The 17,227-nt window shown below is 38.2% G+C and overlaps 1 protein-coding gene across 1 annotated transcript in view; it reads left to right on the plus strand.

Moving 5' to 3' along the window:
• The window catches only part of TERT (telomerase reverse transcriptase), a 52,299-nt gene that overhangs the window by 22,608 nt on the left and 12,464 nt on the right, over positions 1-17,227 (plus strand). The window contains exons 5-11 of the mRNA XM_009330474.1: positions 4,337-4,526; positions 7,961-8,143; positions 9,482-9,643; positions 10,024-10,119; positions 12,159-12,244; positions 14,982-15,095; positions 16,935-17,006. Of these exons, the coding sequence (XP_009328749.1) occupies positions 4,337-4,526; positions 7,961-8,143; positions 9,482-9,643; positions 10,024-10,119; positions 12,159-12,244; positions 14,982-15,095; positions 16,935-17,006 (903 nt within the window). The remainder of the gene's footprint in view (positions 1-4,336; positions 4,527-7,960; positions 8,144-9,481; positions 9,644-10,023; positions 10,120-12,158; positions 12,245-14,981; positions 15,096-16,934; positions 17,007-17,227) is intronic.

Here is a 17,227-nt window from a genome sequence, read left to right on the forward strand (position 1 = left end):
GGTCTTAAAAATACATGCATGTATTTAAGATCAAATTTTAAGCAATTAAGTTGGAAAATAGGAAAAAACATCTCTGTAGTTCACATCTTCGGGTTTTCATCATAAATTGTTGGTATCCGAGAGAGCTTTGGCACTGTGCAAAATGAGCATATTTGATGTCTTGTGTTTTAATGGCTGTTTTATATGGTGTTTTAATGGCCATTTTATATGGTGAATCTTTTACATTCACAGTGGTCTGTTGGTCTACAATGTTATATGTGTGATTTTTTTTTTTTTTTTTTTTCCCCTCCTGCCCTGCTGCTCCCTGATCTTAACATTGGTATCTCCAGTGCAGCTATTCTGCATATGTGTTTGCACTTAATAGGGCCCTGGTCCTGTTTTGCCCAGAATGTGACATTTAAGTAGTAGAATATAATTTTCATTCCCGCATATACTGTTTGTTTTGTCTTCAAACTAACAGCCTTAGTGTTGCACTTAGTGTTTTAGGTAGTTTTAATGTACTTCAAAGGCTACTTTTTGGCATAAAGTATCATCAAGTACTAATTTTTACATATTAGATATAATGCTCTTTTTAGTAGGGTACGTGATTAAAAGAAAACAAATATTTTTGGTTTTAGCCCTTTTGTCCCTATTCCCAGTTTCCCAGAAAAACCCAATGGGTAAGGATGTTGTGGTTTAACCCGGCAGGCAGCTAAACACCACACAGCCGTTTGCTTGCTCCCCCCACCCTGGTGGGATGGGGAACAGAATTGGAAAAAAGGTAAAACTCATGGGTGGAGATAAAGACAATTCAATAGGACAGAAAAGGAAGGAAAAATAATAATAATGGTAAAAGAATATACAAAACAAGTGATGCACAATGCAATTGCTCACCACCTGCTGACTGATGCCCAGCCAGTTCCTGAGCAGCAGCTGTTGCCCCCCCAGGCCAACACCCCCTAGTGTTTTGTTCAGCATGACGTCACATGGTATGGAATATCTCTTTGGCCAGTTTGGGTCAGCTGTCCTGGCTGTGTCCCCTCCCAGCTTCTTGTGCACCTCCAGCCTCCTCACTGGCAAGGCAGTATGAGAAGCTGAAAAGTCTTTGACTTAGTGTAAGCACTGCTCAGCAACAACTGAAACATCAGCGTGTTATCAACATTGTTCTCACCCTAAATCCAAAACACAGCACTGTACCAGCTACTAGGAAGGAAATTAACTCTATCCCAGCTGAAAAGAGGACAAAGGACAAGGTGCTCTGAACTGAAAAGACCCTAATCTGGGCTGATCCCGTTTCTTCTGATTTCCTCCCCACATATTTCCCCACTGTGTAGGAAGCCCCTTCTCACCTTTGGCTCGGGAAGTCCCTGAACTGCAGATTACTGGAAGCTGGGGAAGTATCCCAAGGAAGTACTGCTGCGTGCTTGCCAAGGGCGTGCTGTAAGGACAGGGTGTTTGCTGTTGGCTACAGGATATGTAGCTGTATGGACTTTTAGTCTGATCCCAGCAGCTGCACTTAAGCTTCACTCACAAGGCTAGGGCTTTCTGCACTGCTTTTTTGAGTGTGCAATGTAACGTGAGGTCTGCTACTAATCCAGCTTACTGCATTCATACAGGTGGCAAGCTGCCTAGTTCACATGGGAGGAGAGAGATTGGGGTTTAGAGATATTGGGAAACAGCTGTTTAGGGTTGCTTCGGCCATTTTGAGGCTCTCTAGGCATCATCTTCTCTTAACCAGCCAGCGTTTTCAGGCACTGTTGGTGAATCGGTGCCAAGGGCTGTTGAGCTGCTTCCATCTTCCCTGGAAGAAGAGTATCTGGTGGCCTTAGTTGCTGCCCTAATGGCTGTTCTGTGGTTGTCCTGGTGGTTCTTCTCAGCTGGAGCCACTCGTGGCGATTGCTCAGAGCTGGCTCGCAGGAAGGCATTCACAGCCAAGCGTGGCCACTGATGCCTTTCCAGTTCTTTTGCATCCTCCTTTGGGAGGAAGAGAATGGATGGAACAGGCTGGACTGAGTGGACCTGGACTTTACTCATGAGCTTGCCTTTGCACTGCACTGTCATTAGGGAGTAAATCCCCATCCTGAAGGACTGTCCGTATGAGTAGATCTTCCTGTGCAGAATCCCACTCAAGGATACAGACCATGGTTCTGAGAGGGGACCTGAATCTATATGTTTGTCTTGCTGTATGGGTGGAGGTGAGAGTGTGCTGGTCATTTTGCACACACACAACTTTCTATTAATTTTTGAAGCTATACCAAACTTCATGCCCCAAATTAAAAACAGTACATATTAAGAAAAATTCCGTATTTCATGATACAGTAGCTTCAAGTTACATGGCTCACAGAATGCAAAATTATGTTTTAAAAGTAATGTAATCAGTGTTGTGGTGACAGCACCTGTTTTCCTAAGGACCGCTCCTTGCCCACCCTTGCCACACAGTGGCTGCTGAGGATTGAAAATGCTGCAGAAATTCTGAATCTCCCCCATCAGATTGTGGTGAGATGTCAAAAGACAGCAGGACCATCCACTCAACTTCCTCCAAGTTCCAGTGTGTAACAGCACCGTGAGTGTACAAATGAGAGTAGGATGGTTCAGTGGCCACTAGATTAGTGCATGTTCAAAATCATTAGTGCTGCTACAAATCCCATGAAACAAGCAAAGAATGTTGCTGCAGGCAAAATGACATCCAATTCTACAGCTGGCCAGAGGTAGTAATGATGAAGATCTGCCAATAATTGGCCTTTGTCTGCACTTTCAGAGGAAGTAATATTTTTTTATATAGTGTTTGGTTGTTTTGGTTTTTTTCCCTTCAGTCTTAAATGTGAACTGCAAAGCGATGGAGATTTGATCGTTCGGTTGTTTGTTGAACTGGAGTTCTTTTTGTTTTAGTGATCTAGCTAATACTATAGTTCATGATGAAGTTTTATGGGTTCAGGAAAGAATTTAAGTCGTAATAAATAATAGTGATCTCTAGCTGTGGAACAGCGATCTCCTGTCCATTCTGCTTTACTTTGGGCTACATCTGTACCAGGAATTTAATTCCAAAGTCTGAATATAAATCCTCAAAACACTTGCTCAGTAATAGCTCAGCTTGCCGGCCCTGGATGCCTCTATACCTTCTAGGTGTCATGTACTGTATCACTTGGATGCCGACAGTCCCAAGCAGCTGGATCATTAGCTTGTATGGGAGTTGGGTTGGCATACAGAAGAGAAGTACTCGTGTGCCTCTCTTACCTGCATGCTTGGCTTCTCAGGTGTCTCCTAGAGCATGCTTACCACGTTTGCACCAACCATCCACTGCCTTTTGTGATAGCGTGGCCTCCTTTTGCTAAACCAGCCTGTTGGTTGGTGTGGGATGAGAAAAATCTGCATGTGAATTTATATTTGCGTCCCCCTTCTGCAGGGATTTGAATTGTCTCGCTTCACTTCCCAGGGGAGTATCCTAAGCACTAGGCTGTAGGGCTTTTTGGAATGGCGCATTGTGTCCTTCTGAAGCAGTGCAGGAGATTGATCCAGGTCTTTTGCATTGCAAGTAGGCCACTTTCACAATACAATCTTAAGTAAAAGCAAGGGCTTTTGCACTACCTCCTTTTCCTGCCTCATTGCATGGGAAAGTATTGATTTGTACTAAGCTACACTGAACTGTAAATCCTAAGGGGGTATCTGTGAGGGGAAAACACATTTCCCAGAAGATGGACTTACGGAGCTCAGAATCTGTGACTTAGGAGCCTTCCGTTCTTCGTTATTCTTTGCTGTTCACTTTAGCTGATGCCTGCTTATCAGGTCAGTTTTTTTGAATCGTGTTGCTGAATACCTAAATGCCCTTTTGTTGTATATGTATCCTAGTACCTCAGTTTGCTATAATAACTTTTAATACATAGTAGGTCCCCTAAACGTTGGGAGTAGAACAGCCAATTACAGTTTGTAAGCCCTTCCCTGGATCTTTCTTAACTTAGTTTTCAGAAGGTTCTATTCAACTTTGTTAATGTCTTTCAAGCTGAAGAAACCATGAGAAATATCCAACTTCTTGTTGTCTTGCATAAAAAATATTTCATAATGTTCAAATGTACTCGGCTAATCTGTGCTTAAGTTTTCATTTGTGTTAATTAAGATTTTTTTTTTATTATCTTAATTTGCATCAAGCAGAAATGTGTACTCTCTTATTATTGTATTACATTGTCATTAAGATACCGCAAAATTGTTCTGAAATTCAGATTTCCATGTCACTTTCTGCAGAGGTTAGTATTTGTAATTATCTTTTTAGTAAAATATTTGGCTTCAGTTATCATAAAGAGATTAAATGTTTTAACTTACTGCCTTTCCTATTGCTTACACTAAATGTGTATTTGTATTTTAGAAATCATTTTGCCAAAGTACACCTACGTGCTTTATCTTCAGAGGAGATTGAAGCTGTCCGTCAAAAAAAATATGTTCCTGTGGCATCAAAGCTCCGGTTCATTCCCAAAGCGAATGGGTTAAGACCCATCGTAAAAGTGAGCGGTGTTGTTGAAGCACGAGCATTCAGCAGGGAAAGCAGAGAAAAGAAGGTTTTTATTTTCTTTATTGTTTTATATGGGTTTGATGTAGGCAGCTAATAAAGTGAGTGAGGTTTTTTGTTATATAAAACTAGTTTTAACATGGTGAACTGGAACATTCAAATCAGAATGACTGAACAAGTCTACTGGTTGCAACTTAGCTTCTCCTTTCCCAGTGCCATTAGCCTCCAATTCCAGAATCATGTACTCCTGTTTGCAAGCCTGTCTTAAGGAAATGAGTCTGATAGAATTACATGGCCTGTCAGATAATCATGTTTTCTTTCTCTTCTCTTTCCATCCCTTTCCTTCAGGCTTGCTAACTGTCCGGTTGTGGTAGGCATTGGCCATCTGTGGGAGAAGAAGGACGGAAATCTCAAAGATAACTCAGTATTCTGAACTAACATGTTGTATTTGTTTGGCACACCGGAGGGTGAGGGGTGGATGAGTCTGGCCTGTTGGGATTTACCTGAATACTGATTGTGCATGTTGATGGGCTGGTTGGCTGTGGTGCCAGGTCAACCTAGGGGGCTGAACAGTGGTGAATTGGGTGTGTTACAGAAGAAGGTCTAAGAAAGGCGAGGAAGCTGGATCAAGCATAGTAGGGAGATAGGAAGAAAGCTGGGAATTACTGCAGTGTGGGAACAGAGACAGAACACTGCACAGAATAATCTATTTAACAGGCCAGTTAACCACAAGACACAGTGGGAACCCAGTTTCGCTATCTTGCATGACTGCATTAATTGTTTTTCCTTAAGGCTGAGCCCCATTTAGTGCACAAGATTAAATGTTTCCCAGATGGGTGAGAGGTCAATGGCTTCTTAGTACTTACTGTTCAGTATGTGATCTCAGACCAGGTTTAAAGGGCATCAGCTAAAAGCTGTTCTGAAGTGTTATTTCTTCATAGTCTTTCTGTGACAATCAGACTGTCAGATTTAGGAGTATGCACACAGTTAATGTGGAAATAGCTGCAGTGCTTTAAAGGTGCTATTGCTCCTGTAACAGATCTGGCATAAAGGATGACATCAATATACTGAAGAAGATGAAGGTTCACAGTCAACCGTGGTAGCTGGTCAAGTGATTTGAGTTAACCTGGCTGCCCTGGAGCTGAGAGGGAATATCTGTATCTACTGAAAAGTGGGAGCAATAGACTCCTGTTGGAGAGTGCTGACAAATAACTGAGGACATTAAAGTCTTCAGCTTTTAGAGAGACCTCATCTGTCTAAACTAATCACAAAGCATAGCTGATGATTTTCATAAATCCATGAAAGAGAAGGTGGTAGTAGTGGTACCTCTCTTCTCAGATAGTAGACTGAGACAGAGAAAAGTGTCTAGTGCAAAATGATCTTACTCATCAATTTAGGGCTTCCAACCTAATGGAAGTGATGTAGTCTTCCCCCCGCCCCCCAAAACAAACAAACAAACAAACAAAACAAACCAAAAAATGAAAACAAACTTGCATGGCTACTCAGTTTGATTCTGTCATGGCCTTTTATCCTGCACTCTGTTCCAGTTTTTCATCCTGTACCATATCCAGCTTGTCTCTGCTCTCCACTTTCCTTCTAGCATTTAAATTGCAGAAAGAAGACGATCTTCTAGTTCTTTCTGTCTGACAATAGTCCAGGTTTTGGAACTTGGAAGCCAGTTTGGAATTGTAGGGGTAGTCTTGGCCAGCTTCTGTAGCTCAACACTGGAATGTATCCAGATGAATTGCCAGAGATAATCTCCCAAATATCCAGCAAACCAACTTCCAATTCTTGGGCAACTCTCAAACTGTGCTGCAAAATACATGGTTGAATGAGTCTAGTTCTGTGACCTTATCCTCAAATCGGTGTAGATTTTGTTCTGTTTCAAAGGTTTTACGTATTTGCTTTACATCCTTCTTCCTTTTTCATTTGAACCAATATTTTTTTTTATTTTTAATGGGAAGCTCAAAGCACTGGGAGGCAGCAGGGTTCTAAAAGATCTGATTTGTCTGAGAGCTTAGTCTTTTACTGCATTCTGCAGAGATGCCAGCAGATCTTTAGGTTTTGCAAAAATGTTAACAACTCTGTGGATTAGACCTGTTCTGGGGAATTAGGAGGCTCAGGGGAGTTCCTTCTAACATGAAAATGAGGATCTACTGTGACTACTGCAACTCCAGGTCTCTCAGGTTTAGTTCAAACTGGGTTTGAAGCCAGTCTCAATTTTCTTTTATTGACTCACCTGCTAACACCCATATGGCCATCAGCTTTATGAAAAGGTAAAGGTGTGCTTTTTGTGAAAAAGCAACCATCCTGGGATATGCTCATTAAGAAGGAAAGGAGGAACTTTTGTACTGATGATTACTTTGATCTTGCTGCTTCTATTTACTTTTGAGCTACATCTCTACCCTTTTGACTGTTTTTCTTAGGAACTTGGCCTATAACAGAGAAGATACCACTGCAATGATTCAGGAAAGCATCTTAATTTTCAGAAATCTTTGTTTTATAAACTGGTCAAAAACATTTTGCAAGATCAGCCAATGAATGAACATAACTACTTACCTTACATAAAAGAGTGAAGTTGGATCAAGTTGTTTAGGAGGCAGAGGCAGTAGTACACTAAACACTTTTGGTGTGCTTTAGTTTTGCCAACTTTTCACTGAAACCTGTAATAGATTTTTTTTCAGTGCAAAACTAAATGTTTTCAGATGAATTAAAATGCTTCCATGATTAGTAGTTTCAGTATCATGATCACAATACTACCATTGAGAGTAAGAATGCTTTTATGTTCTGTGTATACATTTTGGAGGATTTCTCTGAAGTTCTGAACTGATTCATAAGTATTCTACATGTGCAGTTTGTTTATTTTCTTCAGTAGTACGTCTTGCCCTTTCAACATTCTTTTGTTGCCAGGTCTGTCAATATTTTTTTCCTTAAGGTGTTTACGGAGCTAATCAACCTGCACGACTTCACTGCCACTCTGGTGTACTTTACTATTCCCATAGCTGAGAGTTAAATATTTGCTAATTTACTTGCATGAAGTATCTCCAGAGGCTCAACCGATGGTGCAGCTGGAGTTAGCCTGAAGTCTCAGGGCACATGTTCTTTTTGCTGTTCTTGTGGTGATAATCTCCAGCAGAGAGAATGAATGATATTTAAAAAGTTACCTTCTAATTGGTGGTGGTTTTATTTGCTGGAGTCCATCTATTTATCTCCTTAACTATTACACCTTGATTTCCAAGAGTCAAGTACAGAAAAAACCATTTTCCATAGGATTTAAATGTAAAAAAAAAAAAAAAAATCTGAGTCTGTTTTGTCGCTTCCAAGTAGTTACTGCAGCTATATTCTGAAAACTGGAGTTGACCAAAATAATATACTAAATATGTAAATTTAATCTTATATTTCACCTAAATGTGAAATCTGTGTATTGCACAGAATTTAATATGTTTCAACATACTTTAAGGGGATTCTCTCTGGTCTCTTTAGATGCATCACTACAACACTCGACTAAAAAATCTATTTAGTGTGTTAAATTATGAACGGACTATAAACACCAGTTTTATCGGCTCTTCAGTGTTTGGGAAAGATGATATCTACAAGATATGGAAGAAGTTTGTTACAAAGGTTCTTGAATCAGATGGTGAAATTCCTCATTTCTACTATGTAAAGGTATGTCTTTTTAATTGCATATTCAAACTAACTTTTCAAAGTCAGCTTGTGCAGATACTTCTACAGCTGTAATAGCTGTGATCTGAGTGCATAATTATTTCTTTTTCAAAATAAACTTTTGTGTGTACCTAACAGAGACTCTGGTTGGTTTTTTGGAGTGGGGGGGTTGGTTGGGTTTTTTTTGGGGGGTGGGGGGTGTGTGTCCCTGCAGTAGTGCTTCCTTTACTTGGATGTTTTTCTGTTCGTTTTTCTGTTCATCTTTCTGCCATGTAGCAGCTCTTGCTCATGCACATGCACTGGATTTTTGCAGTTACATTTACTTGGGTATAAAAATGGGACAAAGATACAAAATCAGATATGCTCTTAGGGCCATCTTCCCAAAGGAAAATGAGGAAAAACTTTCTATGCACATTTGGATAAATTCAGTGTCTTTTCAAAAATAGGTCTTTTCTATCTCAGTATCATTAGTTTCTGTTGAAAATGAACACTTGAACTCTAGTGTCTCTTAACAAGTTTCTTCTCCTACTTGAAAAAAATGAGTGCTTGCTGTATCCCACTATTTGAAGGAGTTTCTTCTTAACACTTGTTTTTCAGTTATGTCTAGCAGGCAACCTTTTGTGTTTGAGCTCAATTCATAGCTTTGAATTTGGGTGATTTATACAGATGTATGTATATTACACAGATTTATATATATATTATAGTGGGGCTCCTCTCCAGTGCTCTCATATGTCAGTTGTCATCCTGTCTTGAAATTACTTTCAGTGATTGTCTTGCTGTCTTTCAAGCCAAAGAATCATGTCATTGACATAGTTCTCCCAAGATTGTTGCTTCTTCAAAAGGTTTTGAATTTTGACTATGACAAGTAAAAGCAGAGGTAAGGTTGCAATATGGGGTTTAGGAAAGGTAAAACATCTGGGTTTGCAGCTTTCCAAAAGCCTAAGATGTCACCTCCATGATCATATGGAGAGGAAGGTTTCTTAAAATATTTAAGCGTATAAAAACATCACCAATAAACTTTAGTTAAATGATTGAAGGTTCAGTGTTAGATTTAATGTTCCATATGGTATCATCTTCTGTTAGTAACAAGAATTGTGCTTAAACTGATGGTTTGGTTGTCCCGTGTAAGGGAAAACTCACTGATGAGTGAGGAAAGGTTTTGCAGATAAGCAATGAGTTTTTGTTTTGTCACAGATTTGGACTGAATGATGCAATAATTTCACTCCTATGTGATTTATCCTTCAGCATGTTTACATACTACAACAATACTTTTTTCATACTACCACGGTGTTTACAGTGATACTGATGAATACATAATGGAAGATATTTCTTCTATTTCAGGCTGATGTGTCCAGGGCTTATGATACCATTCCTCACAATAAACTTGTGGAAGTGATTTCACGGATCTTAAACCCTGAGAAAAGAACTGTCTACTGCATACGGCGCTATGCTGTGATTATGATTACCACAAGTGGAAAAGCCAGGAGGTTCTATAGGAGACATGTATGACTTGCTGATTTCTTCTGTTTGCTGCTGTATCTACATTTCGGTCCAAGGACTATATTTGTTTATAGTTTTGTTTAGTCACAATTTGAGTTAGGCAATTACTTCACAAACCCTTTTTTAATAGCGTTGGATATTTTCCAGAGGTAGCAAAGCTGCTTTTTTACTCTTTTTACACTTTTTACTCAACATTAGTAAGAATAAAGATAAATGTGTTGTGGAAATAGAGATATGTGAGGGAGATACTTAATTTTAACAATAGCAGGATTGTTGGATTAAAATAGTGCAATAAAGCTGGCCTTTTGACCTCCACTGAATAAGAGTCTGGTACTGAATTTTCTATTGCTTTTGTCATTTATTTCTTTACACTCAATATACAGGTTTCTACTTTCAAGGATTTTATGCCAGACATGAAGCAGTTTGTGTCCCAGCTTCAGGAGAATGCCTCATTGCAAAATGCAATAATAGTTGAACAGGTAAATATTAGGAGGCTTCTTTTCAACTGAAAAAGAAAGCTACAGAAGAATTGGAGGAAGATTGGGTTTTTTAATTGAATGTACGTATTATGTGGTGACACCACATCTCTTCTAGTTACCCAGCACCTTCCACAGAAAGATTTTTGTCATCTCTTCTTTGATGTTTATAACAGGCTCTCAGTGTTCAGTGGAAGGAGTGCACCAGGCAAGAAATCTGACAGAATGTCCTTTTAGACTTTTCCCAGATTTTCTTATTGTTGTCTCAAACTTTTATTTTAACCAGTGTTTTCTTTTTCCTTTCCCAATTCCATTGTTAGTTGCAACAGTTCTCAAGTGAGAAATTAACTATCTAGTAAAGAAGGGCTTCAACACTTGCTATCTCCAAAACGTACAGAAGTAAGAATGGGCAAAATGTATTCTAAGCTAAGTAGCTAGGGAAATAGACGTGACATCTTGAATAGCAAACTGCACAGAATAGAAAAATGACTTTAAAAAAAAAAAAAAAGAACTTATTTTAATGATTGCCTGCCAAGGTTGATAAGAATGAACTCTTCTTTAGAAGAGTTAAAATGCAGCACAAAACAAGATTATCTCTTTCTTTAAATAAAAAATGCGATTTCTCACTTTCAGTGAATTAAAGTATGGTTAAAGATTATATGTATTTTAAATATACTGCAACTGACGCTTTGTTACAAGAAGCAAGCATCCTTCTGTTGCTTTAATTCTTGTGCTGCTGAGAACTGTACTAATTCCAAATGTTTGTTCTCAAGACTTCCTTCTGTGCAAGGAGCATGACAGAAAAAGACATAGAAATAGATTATATGCTCAATCAGTTTCTTAATACATTTTGTTGCTTGGCATCAACCTACAAGATTCCTGAGCATCAGATGACCAGACAGGTATTTTCTCACAGGCTACTTCCTCTTTAAAATTTTTTTTTCTAAACTTGCCGGTGGAAAATTTTGACATAGGGTAATTTATGCTTCTAACCTACAAGTAAAATGATCTTGTATATCTGTGGACATAGGAGTAGACTATACAGTGCGGGTGTTGCACAGTTTCAGGATCCTACAAAGTGCAAAGCACCTAATGAATACGTGGATGAAAATGAAAACTAGCTGGATCTGTGATGATGTGTATGTAGGTTTTGTTTTGTTCTTTTTTCCAGTGGACATCTGATTTAGATAACTATGCTAGATATTACATGAATAGCAGCGTTCTATTTCAAAGTATTTTACATTTGAAAACAATTTCTCTGTGTGTATGTCATTACTTTTCTCAGAATACTTTTTTTTTTTAAAAGTATCATGTCAGCCTAGGTGTCTGTACCACAGGTGCATCACGTTAGCTTTCTGATACACATAACCATGATCTCACATGGCTCTATCAAAAGCTGGGTGCATTTGTCTGATGTCTAATCAATGCAAATAGGAAGTAATTTTGCTTTAGTTCTCATGAAGTCATTGTTAAAGGGATTTAAACTGCTCTAAATGAATCTTTTTATTACACCATTTTTAACACAAAAAGCTTCATAAATATTGGGCGGACAGCCATGCGTGGAATCATTGGTAATATGTGGCAAAGAATGGGTTTTGCAGCAGAACTGGCAAGTGAGTGTATCTGTACTTCGGGAATCGTAAAGAACATGACAGTTACAGAAATTGTCCTGCAGGATAGGAAGTGGCCAAAAGAGTGAGGTCTCATACGTTGTAATAATCCGATATAATGTGCCAGCACTTAAAAAAGTGATTTTAGATGTTATATTTGACTATTTTCCCATGTAACACCAATCAAAACTGCTTTTCTCTTAAAGCAAAACAAAAAAAGAACTGCACCATTCACTTGTTGGATGTGAGCAGCTGTTTATTGTGTATATTCAGATCTTGGTGTTAGGTGCTTTGTTTCTTACCTTAGAGGTTTGAACTACTACAATCTAACTTTTCATAAAGGTTTCTGTCTATCTTTTAAGTTTATACTATATTTTTAGTTTCAGCACATTTCTCAAGTACAAATCTTGTTTTGTTTTGTTCCATTTCTAGAGCTTAACTTTTAATGAGACAAGTTCCAGCCTGTTTACTTTTTTTCTTCAAATGATACATAACAACATCCTGGAGATTGGGAGCAGGTAAAAAAGCAGTTAGTTTTTCTTTGTATAGTTTGTTTGGTTTTTTTGGTTGGTTGTGTTTTTCTGTTAAGCAGCATACTTTTAATTAGCTCAGGGGATTTTTGGTAGCTGTCTCTTAAAGATTTTAATTTCATGTTAATTTGAAATCTGTTTATCAGTTTAAGCTCCATAAAAGCATGAAGAGTTTGGAATCAAATTTATATTTGAATAAAATGTTTCTTTCCCACCTGTATGATGTTAACTATACACAGAACGCATTATTCAATAAATAAGTAACCTTCATTTAAAACTGCAGATGCAGTTCAAAAGAAAAATACTTTAAAATGTTGGGATCCATAGTGGTAAACAAAAACAAGGTAACACCCAAGCAATCATGCAAAAGCCTTGTTGATCATTTCCCTGTAGTGCAAAATTAAACCTTTTCTGCATGGCCTTGCTATTTGGCAAGTTACAATAAAAATAAAAAGCAATAACAGTAGGAATTAAAATTATTGGCAACTCCAAAATTAGGAATCAGATGTTATAGAGGGTAGTAATGCAGATTTCTTCTTGTGTTGCTGGAGATACTGATCTGGTATTTATGTTTTGCCTCTAGGTGGCAAATGTGTACCACGTCTAGAAAGCAAGTACTTACATGATCTTTATTTGTAAATTCAGAGTGAGGTATATTAGAATGACCAGCTTCTTGCTCTTGAAAAAATACCTTTATTTTAGAATACTTAATCTGACAGGATTGAAGGAGGGGGGGAAAAAGCTTTCAAGGAGGCAAACAGAAGAGCATTTATAGGTTTTCCTAGCATTGATGCTTACACTACCTTTGGCAGGATCATGAGAACGCTGACATGGCATGCTGTTAATAAGGACTAACTGACATCAGTATGTTTAATAAAAGTTTAATGGTTTTAAAGAAAGCACACCCTGACAAAGCCAACTTCACACTTATCTAAATTCAGTCACAGCTTGGCTGAAAAAAATACTGTTTGTCCTGGAATGAATTTGCCCTTTTTAAGTAGCTGATTCTCACTTGTTCAAAAAAACCCAACCCACAACTGCAAATAAGTTCAGTAAATGAATACACTCTTTAACTGATGGTTCTCAAAAAGCCATCACAGTTAGTCAACATTCACTTGACGTTTTGAGAACAAAACTGATTGTTGAGCTGGGAACCTAGAAGGAATCTTTTAATACCATTTGATACATTTATCAAAAGTCTGGAAAAAATTAAAATTACTGCTAGAAGAATTTGCAGATGACTCAAAACATAGGTAAGATCACTGCTAGAATGTAGTATGTGGCTCTGGTGTCCAGTTGCTTAGTTTCATTCTCTTCAGCTTCACTAAGCCATTCATGTAGTAATGGTAAAATGGACATTATAATATAGTATCTCACTACTTCAAAGGAGTGTTGGGTTTTGTGAGGCATACTCGTTCTGTTTCTGCCAGCATTTGAAAAATCAACAAGGTAATGGGGAACTCTGTCTTCAGTAGCATATCTAGATGTGGTACATTACTATTACTGTGTGTGGTCTTACTGGCTTTATACAAGTTAACAAGGTAGGGGAAGTATTAATGAACTCCTCCTGGCTATGTCTGTATGAATTCTTTGAAGCCATGAGAAACAAATCAAGATTTACTCTTTTGCAAAATGACAACTGGCAGCTTCAGTGAGCTTTTCAAGTGGGGGGGCAGGGGAGAGGTTGAGTATAATTACAAATAATAAGGGTTAGCATTTCACAGGATGTAGTGGTTTTTCCTAATTATAGAAGTAAGATAGTTTCATGCCTGAGCAGTTAAATGAGGAAGTAAATGTGATTTACAGTATAGCTGGGATGTATAAAACCAGATCACATGCTGTGTTGGGCTAAGCCATCAGAAATGTCCCTAAAATTAAAGTGATATTTATTTGTGGGGAAAAAAAACAAAACCAAAACAAAAAAAAACCCCAAAAACAAAAACCCAAGAAAATACTTTCCTTGGCCAGATCATGCTGCGCAAGTATAAATGAAGAATAAACACCTAATTTTAAATTATTGATTTAAATTATTTCATAGTTAAACATTTTTACTCTGACTTGCGCTGTTGAAAGAGCTTTTTTTCAGAAAACTTAGAAAGATTTGATAGTGGTGAACATTTATATTTGAATTTAGTGTGGATGTCTGCTGTTTCTGAGAAAAGTTGGAAGTGTTCCATCTCAAAATCCACCTGAATTTAATTCCTGATGTAGATGTACAGTGTGAGCTTCAGCCTGTCGATTTTTAGTGGGCACCTGCAAGGAGCTGTTTGGATAATGATTAAGAATAAATAAATTACAGTTTGAAAGATTTGTCCAGTGCACTTTGTTTCTTGTACAAGAACACTTGTTTTTAAGCTATGTAAGATGTAACATAAAGAATTACGAAGCTTAAATGAAGGGTGGCTGGCTCTGCAGCTGAAGGAGGAAGGAGGCATTGTGGTTTGAGGTCAGTTATAAAATTTCTTTCATTTAATGACAGTTGTCTGCTGGGGTTTGTTAAAAAGAAAGGAATATGTGTATTAGTGTTTTTTTCACTGTTTAACTTGAAACTGGAGCCATATGTAGATTCCTAGAGGAGAGGACAAACAAATTTAAGGCTAACTAGCAAGCATGTAGCGTATTTCTTATTGAAACATATGTTATACTTGAAAAAAAAGTAAATGTTTATTGGCTATTGCAATTTTCTTGTTGCATGTTTTGATTTTTTTTTTTTATTCTTTACTAGGTACTACTTACAGTGCTGTGGAATTCCACAGGGCTCCATTTTATCAACCTTACTTTGCAGCTTATGCTATGGAGACATGGAAAATAAATTGCTCTGTGGAGTACAGCAGGATGGGTAGGGGTGCTTTGTTCTGTGCTCTGTTATAGTAATGCATAATATATAGTATATGTGTGTTTAATATATATAGTGTAGTAGATGTGTGACATTTTCTCTGAAATTAAATTTTGAATTTTAAGGATTCCTAACTCTCCATTAGGAAACGCTGTGCACACAAAGATCTCTGCAGCTTCAATGTTACTGTGGTGGTTTTGTGGGGGAATTTCCCTGTTTGACATAAGGTTGGGAAGAAAAGTGCTGAAAAGAAGCTGTCCCAGATCTGTGGGTGGCAGATGTGTTCTTACAAAAGAGCACAGTATTTGGGGATGCTTTAAAGAGTCTGACAAGCTCTTCTTGTACATGTAAGAAGTTTATGGTTCTCCCACACTCGTTCCCACAACATTTGTGGTTGTTTGTCCTCAAACAAGATGGGATGTTCATTACAGGCTTTCTGATACTCCAGGCTTCTGCGTGAGGGCTTTCCAATTCACCATCTGTAAATCTTAACGTTTTATCAAGGTCACAGCTGTATTGCAGATTTTTTACAAGGCATGTTGGTTCTTGTTTGGAGCCCTACGTGGCTTTTGGTACATCTTCTAAGTGTTTGTGCCCTGCTAGCGCTTGCTTCTTTAGGAGCATGATAGAAAGCTAGCCTGGTAAAAGCTCTAACACTTTATTAGCCATAAAAACTTTAGGGTCCCTTTTACCTCCATATGAACTGATCCCCAGTTGAATCCCAGATTAGGGTCTTCAGGCAAGAGCTAGACATTGGTGAGCCCCCTGAAGCTTGTCTGGGTTCACACATCTCCCTCCTGTGTGCTGTGGATTCTGTCCTAAGAAAGAGAAAAGAAAGCTAAGAAGTGTGTAGGGGTACTCCAGAAAAGTGCATCTGTCTGGTGTCTCTTCTTGGGAGGCTCACGAGGTAATGGAAAGTCTCAGAATTTTAAACGTTTCCCTACAAGTAGTAGAGGAGTTCTCATAGGCTTTAGGATGCTGTGATGATATGAGTCTAAACAGCTATCTTTTGCTTTCAAAGGATGTTGTTTATACTTACTGAAATTATGAAGCTGATTCAGAGGAATGCACTTTTTTATGTAACAGCGGTTTTCATACAGAGCAGATTCTAGAATGTTTCTTACGTGTCTGTTGAATGATTTTGATAGTTTCATTTGGCCTTTAAGTCAAAAAAAATAACCTGGCTATTGACTTGGCTAGGCAAAGGTGCAGCTGATCTGATCATAGTGATGGCAGTACTCCTGCTTTGAAGGGGAGACTGGACAAGATCATCTCCAGAGCTTCCTCTCTATGATCTGCTAGGCAGGATTTACCAGAAAAATATGGGCATGCTTGGGGCCTGAAGACTGTTGAAAAAGAAAATTCCAGCCTTTACAGTGGTAGACTGTAGTCTGTTTTACATTCAAGTTATAGCTTCACAAACAAGTTATTACATGGTAAACGAAGATACAGAATTAGAGCACATCAGGAATCTGGTATCTGCTTGTGTACCTGGTATTACACCTCTTCCCTTGTCTTGTGGATTAAGATACTGCAAATTCTCCCTTGGAAAAGTGTAAAACCCTGCATCCAAGAAGCTACTGTGGAGTAGCTTGTGTGCTGTAAATTCCTGTCATGTTTCATGTAGCCAGCCCCTTTGCTTTCTTATTTTTATTTTTTTTTCATTTATTTTTAGGAAAGAAGCAGAGCTGAGAATTTCTTCGTGAGACTCGATTTGGAGATCATATTGGCCTCTACCTTCTTGTGAATTGAAATGGGCACATTGATGCTCTGAAGAATATGACAAAAATTTGAAAGGATTACATATCAAAAAATCTAACATCAGTTTCTTCTTGATTACAGAGTCCTAATACGTCTCATTGATGACTTTTTGCTGGTTACGCCACATTTAATGCAGGCAAGAACTTTTCTAAGGTATGCTATTAAAAACAGTCTTCAAAGTAATAAGCATTAATACCTTTTAGGTCATTCTTTTTCATCTCCTTTATACATGCTTGTACATATAGATACATTTGTTTTATGGGTTAATAATCAAGGGCTGTTTTGGAGTCCTTGCTGGTAGCCTGTGCCTGGGAAGAATCCTAATAGCTACATTCTTGATGGCCAACTAGCAACCTGTTGCAGCTCAGATGCTG

Source organism: Pygoscelis adeliae, unplaced genomic scaffold, assembly GCF_000699105.1.
Source record: "Pygoscelis adeliae isolate BGI_AS28 unplaced genomic scaffold, ASM69910v1 Scaffold78, whole genome shotgun sequence".
NCBI lineage: Eukaryota > Metazoa > Chordata > Aves > Sphenisciformes > Spheniscidae > Pygoscelis > Pygoscelis adeliae.